The sequence below is a fragment of the Pan troglodytes genome, chromosome 3 (assembly GCF_028858775.2).
Source record: "Pan troglodytes isolate AG18354 chromosome 3, NHGRI_mPanTro3-v2.0_pri, whole genome shotgun sequence".
Lineage (NCBI taxonomy): Eukaryota > Metazoa > Chordata > Mammalia > Primates > Hominidae > Pan > Pan troglodytes.
The window spans coordinates 158,906,569-158,924,725 of record NC_072401.2 but is presented as its reverse complement, the minus strand read 5'-3'; the positions used below and the strand labels follow the sequence as shown (position 1 = coordinate 158,924,725).

General features: G+C 34.9%; 1 protein-coding gene across 4 annotated transcripts in view; it reads right to left on the bottom strand.

The window, feature by feature from the left end:
* Positions 1 to 18,157, bottom strand: part of GLRB (glycine receptor beta) — a 97,525-nt gene that overhangs the window by 50,591 nt on the left and 28,777 nt on the right. For all 4 annotated transcript variants that reach the window (XM_016952446.4, XM_517504.8, XM_003310540.7 and 1 more), the window contains exons 3-4: positions 2,450 to 2,556; positions 710 to 777 (exon numbers count right to left, since the gene is read on the bottom strand). In XM_016952446.4, the coding sequence (XP_016807935.1) occupies positions 710 to 777; positions 2,450 to 2,556 (175 nt within the window). The remainder of the gene's footprint in view (positions 1 to 709; positions 778 to 2,449; positions 2,557 to 18,157) is intronic.

Sequence of the window (18,157 nt, the reverse complement as noted above, 5' to 3'; positions counted from 1 at the left end):
ACTTTATCGAATGCCTTTCAAGAGGCTTAGGAAACCTACTAATATTACTTTATTGAAAACTTTGTCCCTAAAGTCCAACTTATCATGGACAACAGCCAAACCTCTCTCGAACCTCTTTCCTATTCCTTTCAAGACACGAGTCTGCTTGTCACTCCTTCCCAGTCTTCACCTTCCTTTCCTGGCCCTTTCATCTTGCTGCACCATCTTTTCAAGGAGTTCACATTGCCCTATCTTATGAAAATCAATTTTCTTATTTGCTTCTTACAATTCCCTGCTCTACATATCACAAAATGAACATAACAGATAAAACAAGGATTCTCCTCAGGAAATTGGAAGAAAAAAACTTGAATACTTAAAACATTTTGAATGTTCCAACATATTAGCATATTAGAAAACAAAAACTGTTGCCCAAGAGTCTTCATGGCATAAGTGCTTTCTCCAGGTTGTATCCAATCACAGTTTTTCAGGGGGAATACATCAATTCTTTTAAGTCTGTAAGTTTTAATGCAATATTAAAGCTAAATGTGAATTGCAAAATTATGTGGGTAACTGAAATCACTGATTTAACAAAATCTAGAAATTTGGACATTTTATACTAGGAAAGGGCATGGATTATTTGAGTTGCTCCTTATTGTTCAATTTTAATGTTACTTTCACTATCTCCCCTATTGAAATATTTGACAAAATATTAAATTAATTACAATCTTACCATTGTTGTTTCTTGAATGGATCCAAAACTGTTAATAAAAATGTTGACTACTACATCAACAGGAATGCCTATGAATAAAAATTAAGAATATATTTATTAGCTGTAAAAAACTTGGTCAGAATCATCATAGTTTTTTTGGTTTACACATTTAATTATTATATTTTTTCCAATCCATATGGAATGCAAAAAATCTATGGTCTCAGTATAACATGTTCATAATTGCTATTAACTTATTTTTCTAAATAGGAATCATAATAAAAATAAAAAATGAGTTCGATTATATTTTATAATGTTCTTTTTTTCAGGAAGAATTATGCCTTAAATTGCAGAGACTCTGTAAAATACATTTACTTTTAAATCTTTTTTTAAATTGCCCTAATACATTTACTTTAAGGAACTACAAATTATTCTTAAAGAATCATTTTGAAAACAGGGTTTAATTTTTTTGCATTTTTCTAATCAGTTCAAATTCTTACTTTAATAGGTAAAACAGTATTCAATAAATTTTACTTGTAATTATTACATTTTAATTTTTAATTCATGAAAATGCAAAGCTAATTGGACACATAGCAGAGTCATTATAAAGATTTTTGCCTGACCTTTTGAAAAATAATTTGAAAGTTCACGGAGTGAGAACTAAGGTATAATGTTGCAAATTTCTTTCTATTTTTTTTTTCATCTCATTGTGGCTGCTGGTTGTGCTAACAAAGGGAAAATGTGAATTTAGCCTTTTAGCCACATAACCACTAACTGATGAAAAACAGGTGGTGAATCAATATATGGTAGACATGTGACAACCCAGACCATGGCTGTTGTTGAAAGTAACTGAATAGGTCCTGGTAATGAACAAAAACCCATTTTTACAACATAGTTGTGTAACTTCAGTTGACTAGAAGCAGCTGCAGACCTTTTTTTTTTTTCTAAAGGCAAAAAAAAAAAAAAAAAATCAAGCCTTATAATGTTAATCTGATCTACATTAATACCTGTCCTTAACCAGCAACAAGGATTATAGTTTTCCAGAGGAGATGTTTTTCATACAGCTTTTTTCTAATTCATCAAAAGTACAAAAAAGGTCTATACAACTGTACAATCTGCTCATGGCTTATTTTATTGTAAGCATAGTTTTGGTTTTTAAAAGGTGCGATAAATGGTAATATCTAATTGGAATAAAAATAGTCTATGTTGTAGACTACGTAATCACTTTTATTCACAAAGCTAACATGATTTTTAAAATCATACGGCCAATTGTTTTTTCAGCAAAAGAATAGAGAGAATTTTCTATTAATGTGAAATAATAACAAAAAGTAAGAAAGACTCTAAATATACATCAGAACTGTTCTCTTTCCCTAAATGAGAAAATCATCATTCTGCAAATTATAACTCTGGTGTCTGTGAATGAAAGCCAGGTCTATTTCCAGAGCCTAAATTTTAAACCACTAAGGTTAAGAATAGTACTTAGAAAACCCGTTGCGGATGTTGGCCTATTAATTCACAGTATATCCTTTTTTGAATTTTTAAAAACAGGTAACCTATAAAACAATTAGAATTCATATTTTACTCATCTGAATATTTTAGGCATTGAATTGCTCTGAACTTAAGGACATTTTTGTTATATATCACTTTGAAATCTTACTGTTTTGAATATCACAAAGCATGTACATATAAAATATCACAAAGCTCTAAACATATAAAATTAATTTTTAAACAATAAAAATGAACATTTATATGGGGGAGACAAACCTTTGAAGTTTGGTCTTATCCTGGGATCATAACTGACCAATAACCTGTTCAAGATATTGCTAGTGGAGTTGGCAGGTACTCGGGCAAGGTCCTCTGCTGACTGCTGACTATAAGAGAGAGAAAAATCCTGATAAGTAGTTATGAATAGCAAACAACAGAAATAGGTAATTCTCATTGGGAGGAAAGACTGCCTTTTTGAGACAAATCCACAACTATAGTATGGCTTTTTCTTCTTTTTTTAAATTTATTTTATTTTATTTTATTTTTTTATTTTATTTTATTATTATTATATTTTAAGTTTTAGGGTATGTGTGCACAATGTGCAGGTTAGTTACATATGTATACATGTGCCATGCTGGTGTGCTGCACCCATTAACTTGTCATTGAGCATTAGGTATATCTCCTAAAGCTATCCCACCCCCCTCCCGCAACCCCACAACAGTCCCCAGAGTGTGATGTTCCCCTTCCTGTGTCCATGTGTTCTCATTTTTCAATTCCCACCTATGAGTGAGAACATGCAGCGTTTGGTTTTTTGTTCTTGTGATAGTTTACTGAGAATGATGATTTCCAATTTCATCCATGTCCCTACAAAGGACATGAACTCACCATTTTTTATGGCTGCATAGCATTCCATGGTGTATATGTGCCACATTTTCTTAATCCAGTCTATCATTGTTCGACATTTGGGTTGGTTCCAAGTCTTTGCTATTGTGAATAGTGCTGCAATACACATATGTGTGCATGTGTCTTTATAGCAGCATGATTTATAGTTCTTTGTGTATATACCCAGTAATGGGATGGCTGGGTCAAATGGTATTTCTAGTTCTAGATCCCTGAGGAATCGCCACACTGACTTCCACAAGGGTTGAACTAGTTTACAGTCCCACCAACAGTGTAAAAGTGTTCCTATTTCTCCACATCCTCTCCAGCACCTGTTGTTTCCTGACTTTTTAATGATTGCCATTCTAACTGGTGTGAGATGGTATCTCATTGTGGTTTTCAAATAGAAATAGAGACTAGTAAATATTGTTAAAAACCCAAAAGATATTGTTATTAAAAATATATATATTTTAACAATTAACTTTACTAAATGTATGAAACATTGCTCTAAATACTCCATGTTACTTTCTATAAAGTAAAATTAAGCAGACAGGTTACTTGTTCTGAAGCAACCTGCCATTGAAACCTAGGCAAGTACAAAGGGAGTGCTCACAATGAGAAAAAAACAGCAAAGAACATTTTTTGAACAATGTGTAATATTAGCCTGCCAACACAAAAGCAATCTGACCAGAGAGATGGTCTAAGAATTCATAAGACAATCATGCTGATGTTCATAAAATGATATTCCCCAAGAAATACAGTGAACATTTTCCTCACTCAGTAAAATATGGCAGCTTGGGAGGCAGAAGGGAATTGGTAAAATACTTTTCACTATTATCAGATAAATGAAACAAGTAAAATACTCTATACTATAAGAGATAACTACCTATTGCTTTTCTGTATATATTTGTCATGAACTCTTTATTAAGAAGAGGAAAATCTGCATTGTTTTGCTATTTTAATTAACTTTGAATAATGATAAGTGACAAAATTGGTGGTTGCTTAAGAGCCCTTTTTTAGAAAGGCACTTTCTTGGAAGCCAAGGAAAATGTTTTGTTGTTTTTGTTTGAGTTTGGTTTATTTTACCCCTCATAAAGTCTTATGCATAATAATTTTTCCCATTACCTACACACACACACAAAATCCATGACAATCACAAGGAAGAGCAAAACTCTACTCGAAGCACCTAGCACAGCCTTTTCTGTATTGATATGGTAAAAAGTCTCAGTTTCATAAATTATATTAATTTATATGAAGGAAACTTAGATGCAACAGGCTTGGCTTTGTATTGAAATCAAAACTCTTTATCTATTAGGCATTTCTGAGTTTATTTTCATACAATCTGCCGATAAGAGGCAACCATTGTAGGTGAGATATAACAGAAAAAAATGTATGACATAATTTAATAATACTATGAATTGATATAGACAACCCTTTCAAATAGAAATTCAGTCAGAGTGCAAAGCATTTTAAAAAATGAAAATCAATCAGTTAGACCTCCCAAAAGTGCAGAGATCATACGGATTTTTAAAAATTGCTTCTTGTGGCTTTATTGGCTCCAATATCACAGCTTCATAAACTTGAGGGCTGGTAATTAGATTTTCCAATTAATTGCAGGTAAAACTATAACTTCCTTACAGCCAGTTGTCATCCTTTAACAAAAGATGGAAAACTCTAAAGAGAATGAGCACACGTGGGAAAATTGGATATTAGGATGCAAATTAGCGTTCAAACCTATCTACAAGTTTTCTCATTCAAAGGAAGAAAAAGAATTGATTGATTACAAAATACACTTGTATTGGATCAATTCAGGACTGCTATTATTGTGTCTCTTCATAGAAAATCTTTTACAAGTACATTCCTTCTAAACAATGAAAAGACAACATGAAGACAATTAATACTAAATTTTGTAGTTTAGAACTTTCCAGCTGATTTTTCTGCTTCTAGCTGTAGGCTGTGTCAGTCAAACTCATTTTTAGCCCTTTATCTCACTACCAAATTTTGTCCTTCTTCCACAGAATCAGTCTCTCTTCCTGGAATATTGTAACTTCCATTCTTTATGGTACTAATCTAAACCAAACCTGTCCTTTTAAACCTCATCTTCTTTGTAAAATCTTGCATCAACCATGCAACCTTACTCTAATAAACATGAACTAATAAATATATTGTTTGGCAATGATTTTGTAGCTTTTCTTTTCTTATCTATGGGTATATTACCAACTAGACAAAATGAAAACAGTATGATTATTGAGGGATTCATGGCTTCTATATATCTGTAGTTCCCTACTGTTTTTATAGTATTAAATACACATTGGTTCAAGTACTTCCAATCTGCCATCTCTTCTAGGTATATTTCAGCCTCATGTTGCCTGTGCTGTAAGGGGTAAGCAGTTCCACTTGTTATTTCCAGAGGAAGAAGAACATTTTGTCCTGTGGCACTCTCTTAGGAGTAATGACTTCCCCCACCCTCAGAATCTTCCCAGCATTGACCATTGCTGAACTACTAGCAAGGAGGAAGAAACATTCATGATTGGCTCAGATCAATAGTCTGGTGCGGAATGAATATTGGAGAATCAACCATTATGTCCATCACATTCTTTCATTTGATAGTCATGTTCACGTGATTAAACAGAAGAGATATTAGCCACACAGAAAGCTGTTATTTTGAGGGAGAGAATGGTAGAAAAACATTGGTAGAAGAGTAAGAGGTAAGTAAATGAACCTGTAGAGTACATGGTGTATGAAGAAACTAAGACAGCAGGGTTAAGAGATTTTTCTAAGGTGGTAGAGCCAAGAATGAAACCTGCTCCATGGTAAGCCTGCCATAGTGTAAGTGAAATATTATCTATCTTCTTATTACCATCCATACACATATTGCTTTAGGGCATATGTATTTTACCTTGAGTTCTATTCATCTTACTAAGCATTGTTAAAAATCATTAGTACTGAAAATATAAATTGGCTCTTTCTATCAGCTCACTCTTCTACCATCTCCAAATGTTTTTCAACTCTCCACTGTTAAAAACAAATTTTTGTTCGTTAGCAACAAAAACTCAACATTGTTTGACAAAAATCTTTTGAAAATCAAACAAGCAAACAAACAACAACAAAAAACAACCCAGGGAATATACCAAATATCATATGGCCCCTTTTCTTCTATTCTTATTTGTGTCAATATATATTTTCATGTCTCAGCTGCAGGTAACTTGGCATAAATGTTTAATCAACAATTCACATTTATTTGTATTAGAAATACAGAGATGTTTTAAAATTTAAATAAAATTCCATGTCGTTTATATTCACATGCATGAACTTAGGGTTTTTCCCACCTAAAAAAAGTTAAAATCATATTTTTTAGCTTATCAATACTAAAATAACATTAAAATTATCTCTACAGACTAAAATATAAGAGATTAAATGGATACAGTCACTTTGTTTTAAAGAGTTAAAACAATTTGCATGTAACATATTTTCCTTTGTCTGTATGTTACTATATATCTCCTTATAATTTAGAAAGTAAGTTAGTATTACTTAACACAAAATAAACATGAAAAAGGAGAGTTAAATGATTTAAATTAGATCACACACTTAATGCCTGCTTTGTTATTAAAGTTTTCATATTCTGAATCTCAGTCCAATGTTTTATGCATTTGACTATGCTATTTTGTTTTATTTTAAGAAATCTATCAACAATTCCAATATATTAAAAAGCAGGATTTATTTCTTGGAAATATAACATTAATTTAAGAAAATAACTTATTCTACTTGGGCAAAGTGATCAAATGACTAGAGAAAATAGAGTTTTATATCAAAAGCCTTTTACAACCAGTCGTCATTTGTTCACTTACCTAAACTTGAACCAATGTCATTACTAATATGTAAAGTTATGCAAGGAATGTGTCAGACTATATAGCTGTATGATGTAATATTTTCCAGCACTAAAGGAAAAATCCAGAAATTTATTTCCAAAGGAGGAAGCTCAGTTTTCTATTAACTGTAGAACATTCTTTTTTTTTACATGACCCTTCAGTGACCACAGTGCACAGTTTCATTTCAAAGCAGGTGTGGATGAGTATATTGTATTAATCTTCTTGCTAAAACTAGAAATCTGAGTCTAAAGGAATTGTTTTATTTCTCCATAGAGCAATAAATGCAATGACAATTGTCAGAGGCCATCTCAGACCTGAATGTAGTAAGTGTGGGGCTGCGCAGCTTTCAGCTGGACATGAACTTAAACAAATACAAAGCCACAGACACAAGGGTAGAATGAGGATGTAATATGTGTTGGTTGTATCATTTCTCATTCTCTAAGGCAGTGATTCTTTGCCTCTTTGTTAGATAACAGATGTCTCTGAAAATCTGATAAAAACTCTACACTTTCCCAAAAAGGGTATACAAAATTTGTGTTTCTGAGGGTTCCTGGACGAGTAGACCACAAGTTAAGAAATTCTTCATGGAAACAGATCAATCATCCTCCCTTCTACAGCAAGCAATTCTGACTCTGTGGGATGTTTTGATTACTGTTAATTCTGCTTTTCAGACACAGCAAGATACAAGAAAACATAAGGTATTATTGTTGGTGGAGGTTTTAGATGGAAGATTCCCTTTCTGAATACTACACTAAAAGGACTCAGAAAGGAATTATATCAAAGAAAACAATATAACTATAAATAGTGGCAACCGTGATGTTATTAGTCATTATTTTAAAGCTGGTAACCTCATATAAAGTGAAATGAGAAGACAATTTTTTTTTAAAGAGCAGGTATCTTACAGTAACAGAAATTAAAGAAATGTTCAGGAAAAAAAAAAAAAAACCACCATAATGGAAATATGTCAATGGAAGGACACCGGAACAAACTGAGAGGGTTCCCAATGGCCAAAGCTGCAATGATTTGAGCAACAAAATAAAGTAGTATTGTATTATAGTACAAAATAAAAATTCCAGTGTCCATACAGATAAAAATAAGAATTGAATAAATGGGGAAATACAGACAAATCACTCATGAAGAATTCCAAATAATTGGTGTAGATCTTCTGCTTTCTAATTGGTGGAAAATAACTCCCCACTCCTTAGTGTGAGCTGTGCATAGTGACTCCCTTCCAAAGAGTTCAGTCTGCAAAGGGGGGTGCGGAAAGAGTAACTTTATGGCAGAGAAACTCCACGGGCACTCTCCTCAGCAGGTGATCAAGTTAACCTCAACCGTGATAAGTCATGTTGATAATATGGACCCTTGATATGATGTGATGAGAATCACATTTTAACCCGTGGGTCTTCCTCTCAAAAACCACATAACCTAGTCTAGTCATGGGAAACACATCCGATAAATCCCATCTGAAGGACATCCACAAAATATTTGACAGATACTTTACTAAACTCTCACAGTCATCAAAAGTAAGTAATGTGTGAGTGACTGTCACGGCCAAGAGAAGCATAAGAAGGCATGACAACTATGTAACATAGTATCCTGGAAGGGATCCTGTGACAGAAAACGACTTAAGGTAAAGACCAAAGAGGTCTGAATAAAGAATGGACTTGACTTATTAATATTCTATTAATATTAGCTCTTTAATTGTAAAAAATAAATAAATAAAAGCACCATACTAAAGAAAAATAAAAATAGAGAAAATTAGGTGCAGGGTATTTGGGAACTCTCTGTACTACCTTGGAAATTTTTCTATAACTCTATAAAGCTATCCTAAAATAAAATGTTTATTTGAAAAAAAAAAAAGGAGAGAGAGAGAAACCAGGAAAGACACTGAGTCAGGAGAGCCAATTGCACTCTCTCCTTCCAAAATCCACAGCCTTAACTGGAAGCAAACTATGTATATAATAATGACATGGAAGTGAAACCTTGATCACGTGTTAAGGCTGGGGCTTATGAAAAAAACACTGCTACTGGTCTGTAAATATAAATGTATTAAAAGTTCAGCATTACATTTCCATCTGTATGCAATAATTTTTAGATAATCAGATAAATAGACATACAAAGACAGACAAATACTTCATGTATTCAGCTAATAAGTTAAATTGGTGGTTATTCATGAATACACATAACTGTGTAATTATTGTGGAGTATTTTTTATTTTTGTATTTTCCTACTTATCCTATAATTTACTATCACCTCTCTTGACAGCTTCTGGATTTATTTTCCATTCTGTTTTCACAGATTAAACTGTGAACAGTTTTATGAATGCAGACAGTGAGTGATACCTTTTACATGATTAGTTTAGTTTAAACTTATTTGAAAAGAATGTGTTTATGAGTGTGTGTCTGTGTGTGGCAAAGTCTGTCATGTTATTATGGGTCAAGAGTCATAATTAAGAAGAGTGTTCCACAACATTCATGTTATTTATCCCCTCACCTGGGTTTCAGGAACTGTTGTAGCCTGTGGAAACCTTTTCAAATCTTCTCTAGCTCCAATTATACAATTACATCATCCATGGCTCAAAGAAAAAATATTTTGCATAAAGTAGAAGCAACTATTTGGAGAGATGCTAGATTTTTAATACCAGCAATTTGCAAATCTCATTGAAGGCTATCTGTTGGTCACTTTTAACTTCATATCTCATGTGAGATTACTCATTCTATGAAAACCATGTAGAAGTATCTTCTATTTATACCGTATATTGCTCAACTGTAAAACATTATACATTCTCACTAATTCTAATGGGTTTGCTAATGATCTCCAAACCTCTTTGACATAAAGAGTTAAACCTCAATCCAAACACAATATTTACTGTGCCATTACTTTCCATACTGTACAGAATAGAATTATATCCTGGCCCAGCAAGTACAAATCCATAGTTACGACTTCTAACTCTGCAACCAACTACAATGATACTTAGCTTTTCTCAATTTTCCACATACAGCAAAAACTTAAAATATTTCCCTCCTGGCCCAACGAAAATATCTATATGAAAAATTACACACACAGACATATACACACACACTAAATTTGAGTAAAGTGTGGGTATAATTGAAAAACACTTCTCTGAGAGTCAAGAGACTAGTGTTCTAACCCTCAGATGGACTGTAAGCTTCACACATGATATTGGGCCAAGCACTTACCCTCTGTGAGCTTCAGTATACTCACCTTTAAACCAAAGGTTAAATTAGGTGAGGTCTCAGAGCTCATTCAGTTGACAATCTGATTCTACCTATGGTGGATGCTGCAGTGCCCCACCATCAAGGTCACCCCTCCAGGAATGAGCTTGCTCCTGGGAATGTTGGCTGCCTACAGTTCAGAGCTGAGTGTCTTCTGGAATAGCATTTGGCTGAAGTAAGGTGTCTTGTCCTAGAGGCAGCCCATACCCAGTGACTTTGATAGGGGTATATGAAGGTGGCTGGGTCCCTTTCTACTAATTAAGACAACCCTGAAGGGCCATCCCATCTTCAGAGTTCCCAATGGCATGGACTGATCACTCAGTTGCAACCCCACTGTTCCTGTGTTTAAGGCTGCTTTACTCCCTCTTAAGACATGTTCCCAAAAGTAATCCCTTTTTTTCATGCAAATTTTCATCTCAATGTCTCTGTCTCTAAGAGAATTCAACCTACAACATCGACTAAATACTAAGTTTCCTTAAGGAGATTTACCAGTTATGCAACCACCAATATGCTAAATTTCTCTCTCACTTTAGTCATTCCTTAATTCATTTAACAGTTTCAGAGAATTTCCTATGTGCCATGCACTTGCTATGTACAGGTTATGCACTTGAGAATCAAACATACATGATCTTTATTCTGATATAAAAAAATGGTATTTAAAGCTGTGAGTTTAGATAAATTTCTTTATGGATTCTTAAGGTTGGAAATAGATTGGATTCAGCTGAGGAATTCTAGAAACTACTGATACCTCATCCCATCACCCATATCTAGATTTAATTAGTTTTGGATGTGGCCCAGGCATCAGGGTTTTTAAAAGCTCTTCAGATGATTTTAATTATCAGAAAAATAATTTGTTTGAAAAGAGAGTTTATGGTTAAAAAAAAAAGACATGGAATTGAAATGTGAGGAATTGCAACATTTAATAAGCAGATAGGAAAAGATAAGCCAATAATTCAAAGAATAAATAGCCCAGGAAGAAGGGGTAAATCCAGCAGTGTGTGGTACCAACAGAACTCAAGGAAAAAAAAGAATATTTCATGAAAGAGTTGGCTAACAGGGCCAAAAGTTGCTGAGAGGTTGAGATGAGGACTGAAAGCTTTCCATGGGATTCAGCAAAAGAAAGAACTTTTTTTCAGTTGAGAAAGAGTCTAGATTGGAGTGGATAGTACAGCAAGTAGTAGGTGAAGAAATGAATGAGGGACTGCATATGACTCTATTGAAAATCTGTTTCCCTAAGAGTGATGTCAGCAAGATAGTGAAAAAGGAATCCCTGGATTCTTACTCCCCCTCAAGGACATAACAATTCAACAACAAATGGATCAATCTTCTTTGTGAGAAATTCTAAAACTAGTTGAGAGTCTTCTGTACCTCAGTTGAGTATGAAATCAGCCACACTGAACTCGTAGGAAAATAAGACACCCTCCAGCCCTAATTCCCACCCCTAAAACCCCAGCACAGCATAATATAATCATGAGGGAGTCCTCAGCTTACAGCTTCTTCCTCTGGAGTGAAGCAGTTGGACCATACACTTAGCATCTCAGCTTTTGCATATACTACCAGAGAGACGGTCTTCTATCTCTCCTGTCTTGGAAAGCTGATAAAGCACATCATACACTAACACACTAGGCCCCTGAGGACTACAGAGAAAAAAGTAACAGTTTTCACTAGCATAAAGACATGCCACAGCTCCTCCCCAAAGCTCAGTGCACAGCAAGGAAGGGAAGTAAACCCTAGCTCCCAGCTTCTCCCTGAGAACACTTGAACCACGTCTGCCATCCCAACTTTTTCTGGTGCTACTCAAGGGACTGGATTTCTCTCATCTGTCTCAGAGCACTGATAGGACCCAGTATACACTAGACCACTGAAGGCTATAAAGAACAAAGCGGTGCTTTGAACAAGTGTGCAGAACTCATCACAGATGCTACCCGAGCTCAACACAGAGTGAGCACGTAAAAAACACCAGTGCCCAGATTCTTCTTGGGGAAGGAAAAGAGATGGATCATAGATCTGGCATTCCAACTTCTCCAAGAGCTACCAGAGGAATTTACTTCTACCCACCTTTCTTGGAGGATAGACGGCCTAACAAACTCTGGACACCTGGGAGCCACTTAAAAAAAGGCAGTGATTTAGACTACCAAGAAGGTTTGAGAGACGCACAGAAACTGGCCAGGTTGAATGGTGAAGGTCTTCTCTAGCACACGATCAATCTGTGGAGACTGGGAGATGTAGAGGTTTTTCTGCTGCCTAGATAACAATACAAAGACTCAAGAAAAATAAAGAAACAGGCAAACATGATCCAAACAAAGGAATAAAATAAAACTCCAAAAACCAACCCGAATGGAAATATATGAATTACTTGACAGAAAATTTAAAACAAACAGTCATATCTTTATAGATAATAAAATGTTCAACATGCTCAGGAGAACAATACACAAAGTATGAATTTCAACAAAGAGAAAATTTTAAAGTGAAGCAGGTAGAAACCTTGAAGCTGAAGAATATAATAAACTAAAAAATTCAATAGAGAAATTCAGTGGCACATTAGAATAAGCAGAAGAATGAGCAAACATAAAGACAGGTCATTTAAAATAATTCAGAGCAAAAAAAGAAAAAACAAAAGAGTGAAGAAAACTTAAGGGTCTTATAAGACACTGTGATAATGTAACTGATAATAAGAGATATATATATATGATCTTCATTCTTGCTTCCTAGAACAGAGCTCCTAAAACCTGTAAACACTCTGGAGTGATGAATGTCTTCTGTATGCTAATAAGATGACTGGCAGTTAATGGCCCCTAGAATAGCCTTAGGATGGGGGCTGGCCACCAGAAAGACCAAAACATGATTAAAGAGTTGGGACTTTCAGCCTTACTCCCACCCCGCAACATTCAGGGAGGGGAGAAAGGTTGAAGGTTGAGTTGATCACCAATGGCCGAAGATTTCATCAATCATAGCTTTATGATGATGCCTCCATAAAAAACCCAAAACACAGGGTTTAGAGAGCTTCCAGAAAGCTGGAGACATAGAGGATTGTAAAGGATGGTGTACCCAGAGAGGGCACGGAAGCTTTATGCCCCTTCTCACATGCCTCATTCTGTGCATATTCTCCATTTGCCGGATCACCTATATCCTTTGTATAATTCCTTCACCATAAATGGGTAAAAATAAGTGAAGTGAAGTGTTTTCCTGAGCTCTGTGAGCTGCTCTAGCATATTAATCAAACCCAAGGACATGATCAGGGGAATCCAGATTTACAGTCAGTTAGTCAGAAGTACAGGACACAACCGGGGACTTGTTATTGGCATCTGAAGTGTGGGGCAGTCTTCTTGGACTGAGCCTTTGAGCTGTGTGATCCAACACTATCACCAGGAAAACAGAATTTAAAAATAAATTATAGGACCAACAATTGGTATCCCCTAGAGAACTGACTGGTTGGCATCTGAAGCAAAATGCCACACACACATCTGTTGTCAGAAGTATTCTACTGGAGAGTACAGTGTAAAAAACACACTTAGGCTTTTCCTACAGATTCCATCAAGCAGACCAAGATAGGCATTATGGGAATTACAGAAGAAGTAAAAAGGGAGAAATAATTAGGAAACTAATTCTAAGAAATAATGGCTAAAATCATCCCAAATCTGAGGAAGGAAATGAACATTCAGATTCAGAAATCCCAGAAAGCCCCCAAAAAGATAAAACTAAAGTAATACACACAAATTGTATTAGTCCAGTTTCTCCAGAAAGACAGAACCAATAGGAAATACAGCCATACCTCAGACATATTTAGAGATCAGTTCCAAACCACCACAATAAAGTGAATATTGCCATAAAGTTAGTCATACAAATGTTTTGGTTTCCCAGTGCATATAAGAAACTAAACTGTAGTCTGCTAAATGTATAATAGCATTATGTATTAAATAATAAACATACCTTAATTTTAAAATATCACTAAAAAATGCTAACAATCATCTGAGCTTTAAACAAGGTTTCATCTTTTTTGCTGATAAAAGGGTCTTGCCTTGATGTTGATGACTGCTGACTGATCAAAGTGGTGCTTGCTGAAGGCTGGGGTGGCTGTGGCAATCTCTTAAAATAGACAAAAGTGAAGTTTGCTGGATCAATGGACTCTTCCTTGTATGGCAGATGTGTCTTTAACATGCAGTGCTGTTTGATAGCCTTTTATCTACAGAACGTCTTTCAAAATTGGAGTCAATCCTCTGAAACTCCTGCTGCTTTATAAACTAAGTCCATGTAATAATCAAAATCCTGTGTTGTCATTTTGACATTGTTCTCAGTATCTTCACCAGAAGATCTGAGTAGAGTCCATTTCAGGAAACCACATTCTTTGCTCATCCATAGGAATCAATGCGTCTTCTGTTCAAGTTTTATCATGAAATTGCAACAACTCAGTCACATTTTCAGGTTCCAGTTTTAATTTAAGTTTTCTTGCTATTTCCACCATCTCTGCAGTTAATTCCTCCACTGAAGTTTTGAACTACTCAAAGTCATCCAAAAAAGTTATAATCAACTTCTTCCAAACTCCTGTCAATGTTGATATTTTGACTTCCTTTCATAAATAACAAATGTTCTTAATGGTATCTAGAAGAGTGAATCCTTTCTAGAAGGTTTTCAATGTATTTGGCCCAGATCCATCAGGGGAATTACTATCTATGATAGATATAGCCTTAGTAAATGTATTTCTTAGATAATAAAACATGAATGTCAAAATGGCTCCTTGATTCATGGTCTGAAGAATGGATGCTGTATTAGCAGGCATGAAAACAACTCCTTGTATAATACATCTCCGTCAGAGCTCTTGGGTGACCAGGTGCATTGTCAATGAGCAGTAATGTTTGAAAATGAGTCTTTTTTCCTGAGTGGTAGGTCTCAATAGTGGGTTTAAAGTCTTCAGTAAATCATGTTGTAAACAAATGTGCTGTTACCCAGTCTTTGTTGTTCCATTTCCAGAGCACAGAGAGAGTAGATTTTGCATAATTCTTAAGGGCCCTAGGATTTTTGAAATGGTAAATGGGCATTGACTTCAACTTCAAGTCATCAGTTGCATTAGCCCTTAACAAGAGTGTTAGCCTGTTCTTTGACTGGGCATTGACTTCTCTCTAGCTATGAATAATGGTGTCTTCTTCCAATATAAGGCTGTTTAATCTACATTGAACATCTGTTGTTTCGTATATTCACCTTCATCAAAGATCTTAGCTAGATCTTCTGGATAACTTGCTGTGGCTTCAACATCAATACTTGCTGTGCCACCTCACACATTTGTGTTATGCAAATGGCTTCTTTCCTTCAACCTCATGAACCAACCTCTGCTAGCTTCCAAATTTTCTTCTGCAGCTTCCTTACTTCTCTTAGCCTTCATAGAATTAAAAAGAGTTAGGGCCTTGCTTAGGATTAGACTTTGGCTTAAGGGAAGGTCATTGGTCATTTGGTCTTCTATCTAGACCACTTAACCTTTCTCCAGCTCAGCAATAAGACTGTTTCACTTCCTTATCATTCATGTGCTATGAGAATGGCACTTTTAATTTCCTTCTAGAATTTTTCTTAGCATTCACAACCTGGCCGTTTGACAAAGAGGCCTAGCTTTCAGCCTATTTTGGCTTTTGACATACCTTCCTCACTAAGCTTAATCATTTCTAACTTTTGGTTTAAAGTGAGAGACATGCAGCCCTTCTTTTCACCTGAAAACTTAGAGACAATTGTAGAGATATTAATTGGCCTAATTTAAATGTTGTTGTATCTCAGAGCATAAGAAGGCTTGAGGAGAGGGAGGGAGATGAAAAGACAGACTCCCAGTTGTTCACACACCACATTTAGTAAATTTGCACTCTTATGTGGGCATGATTTGTGGCACCCCAAAACAATTACAACAGTAACACCAAAGTTCATTGATCACAAATCACTCTAACAGATACAATAATAATCATAAGATTGAAATATTGTGAGAATTACCAAAACATGACACAGAGACACACTGGGAACACAAGCTGTTGGAAAAATGATGCCAACACACTAGCTCAAAGCAGGTTGCCGCAAACCTTTAATTTGTGTTTTTTAAAAAGGCAGTATATAGAAGATGAGATTTAATAGTGGTATTGGCTCACTCAATTAAAGAGGCTGAGAAGTCTTAGGATAGGCTATCGGCAAGTTGGACACCCTGCAATGCCAGTAGCATGGTTCAGTCCAAGTCCAAAAGTCTCAGAACTAGGGAAGGTGATGGTGTAATTCTTAGTTTGATATTGAAAGCCTGAGAACCTAGAGGGCTGAGTGCCAGGTTCCAAATACCAGGGAGCCTCAAGTTCCGATGTCCAAGGGAAAGAGAAAAGGTTGTCCTAGCTCCAGGAAAAAAAGAGAGAGAGAGAGAAATAATTCACCTATCTTCTGCTGTTTTATTATATTCAGGCCCCCATCCAATTGGGTAGTGTTCACCCACATAGAAGGCAGATCTTCCCTACTCAGTACACCAACTTGCATGCCCATCTACTCTGAAAACACCCTTACACACACACACAAAGGTAATGCTTTACGAGCTCTCAAGATATTCCTTGTTGTAGTCAAGTTGACATCTAATCAACATGCACATTCTAATGACATTGTCAAGAGCAAAAACAGAGAGAATTGAGAAAGCATCAGGCTAAAAGCCACTTGTCAAGTACATGTGAACCTCCATAAGACTATCAGTGGATTTTTCTGCAAAAAATATCATACATCCCAAAAGGCAGTGGGATAATACATTCAAAGAGCTGAAAGAAAGAAAAAAGAAAAGAAACTCAACCAAGAGTACTCTACATGGCAAACTCGTCCATCAAAAATGAAGGAACAACTTTCCCAAAACAAACAATAGCTGAGGGAATTCATCACCACTAGATATGCCTTATAAGAAATGCTAAAGGGAGTTCTTCAACTTAAAATGAAAGGATGCTAAAATGTAAAACTTGGTAAAGTTATATATAGTCTAATAAAGAATATCATATTACTATAATGGTGATGGTTAAATTATTTTAATTTTGATATAATTTTTTTAAAAAAGAGATCTACTTTCGATTTAAGGATACACATAGGCTGAAAGCAAAGAGATGAAAAAAGATACAAATGTTAACCAAATTAGAGCATGGAATGACTATACCTAGATAAAATAGACTTTAAGTCAATTATTATCATAGAAGACAAAGAAAAACATTACATAATGATAAAAGGGTAAATCCACCAGGAAGATGTAACAATAATAAGTGTGAGTGCATCCAACATAGGGCCACAGAAATTTATAAGGAAACATTGATAGAACTGATAAGAGTAATAGGCTGCAATACAATAATAGCAGGAGACTTCAATACCCTACTTTCAGTAATGGACAGAACAATCAGACAGAAAGTCAACAAAGAAACAGTGAACTTTAACAATATTATAAACCAAATATAAAAAAAAATACAGAACATTTCATCCAACAGCAGAAGAACTACATTTTTCTCAAGAAGACATGGAACATTCTGCCAGATAGATCACATGTTAGGTTCCAAAACAAGTCTTACATAGTTTAAGAAGATTGAAATTACATGAAGTATCTTTTTCAAACACAATGGAATGAAACTGGAAATCAGCATCAAAAGGAAAGCTGAAAAATTCACACATGTTGAAATTAACACATTTTGAACAACCAGTGGGCTAATGAAAAATATTAAAATTAGAAAATACGTTGAGACAAAAAAACACAACATACTAAAACATGGGATGCAAAAAAAAGAAGTACTAAGAGGAAAGCTTATAATATAAATGTCTATGTTAGACAAGAAGATATAACTCAAATATACAGCCTAACTTTATATTAATACCTCAAATAACTAGAAAAAGAAAAAAAAGCCCAAAGTTAGCAGAAGGTAGAATATAATAAAGACTAGAACAGGAAAAGAAATAATAGTAATTTAAAAAATTTTTAAATAAAATTCATAAATGTTAACAAAATTTACAGCTAGAATAACAAAGAAGAAAGA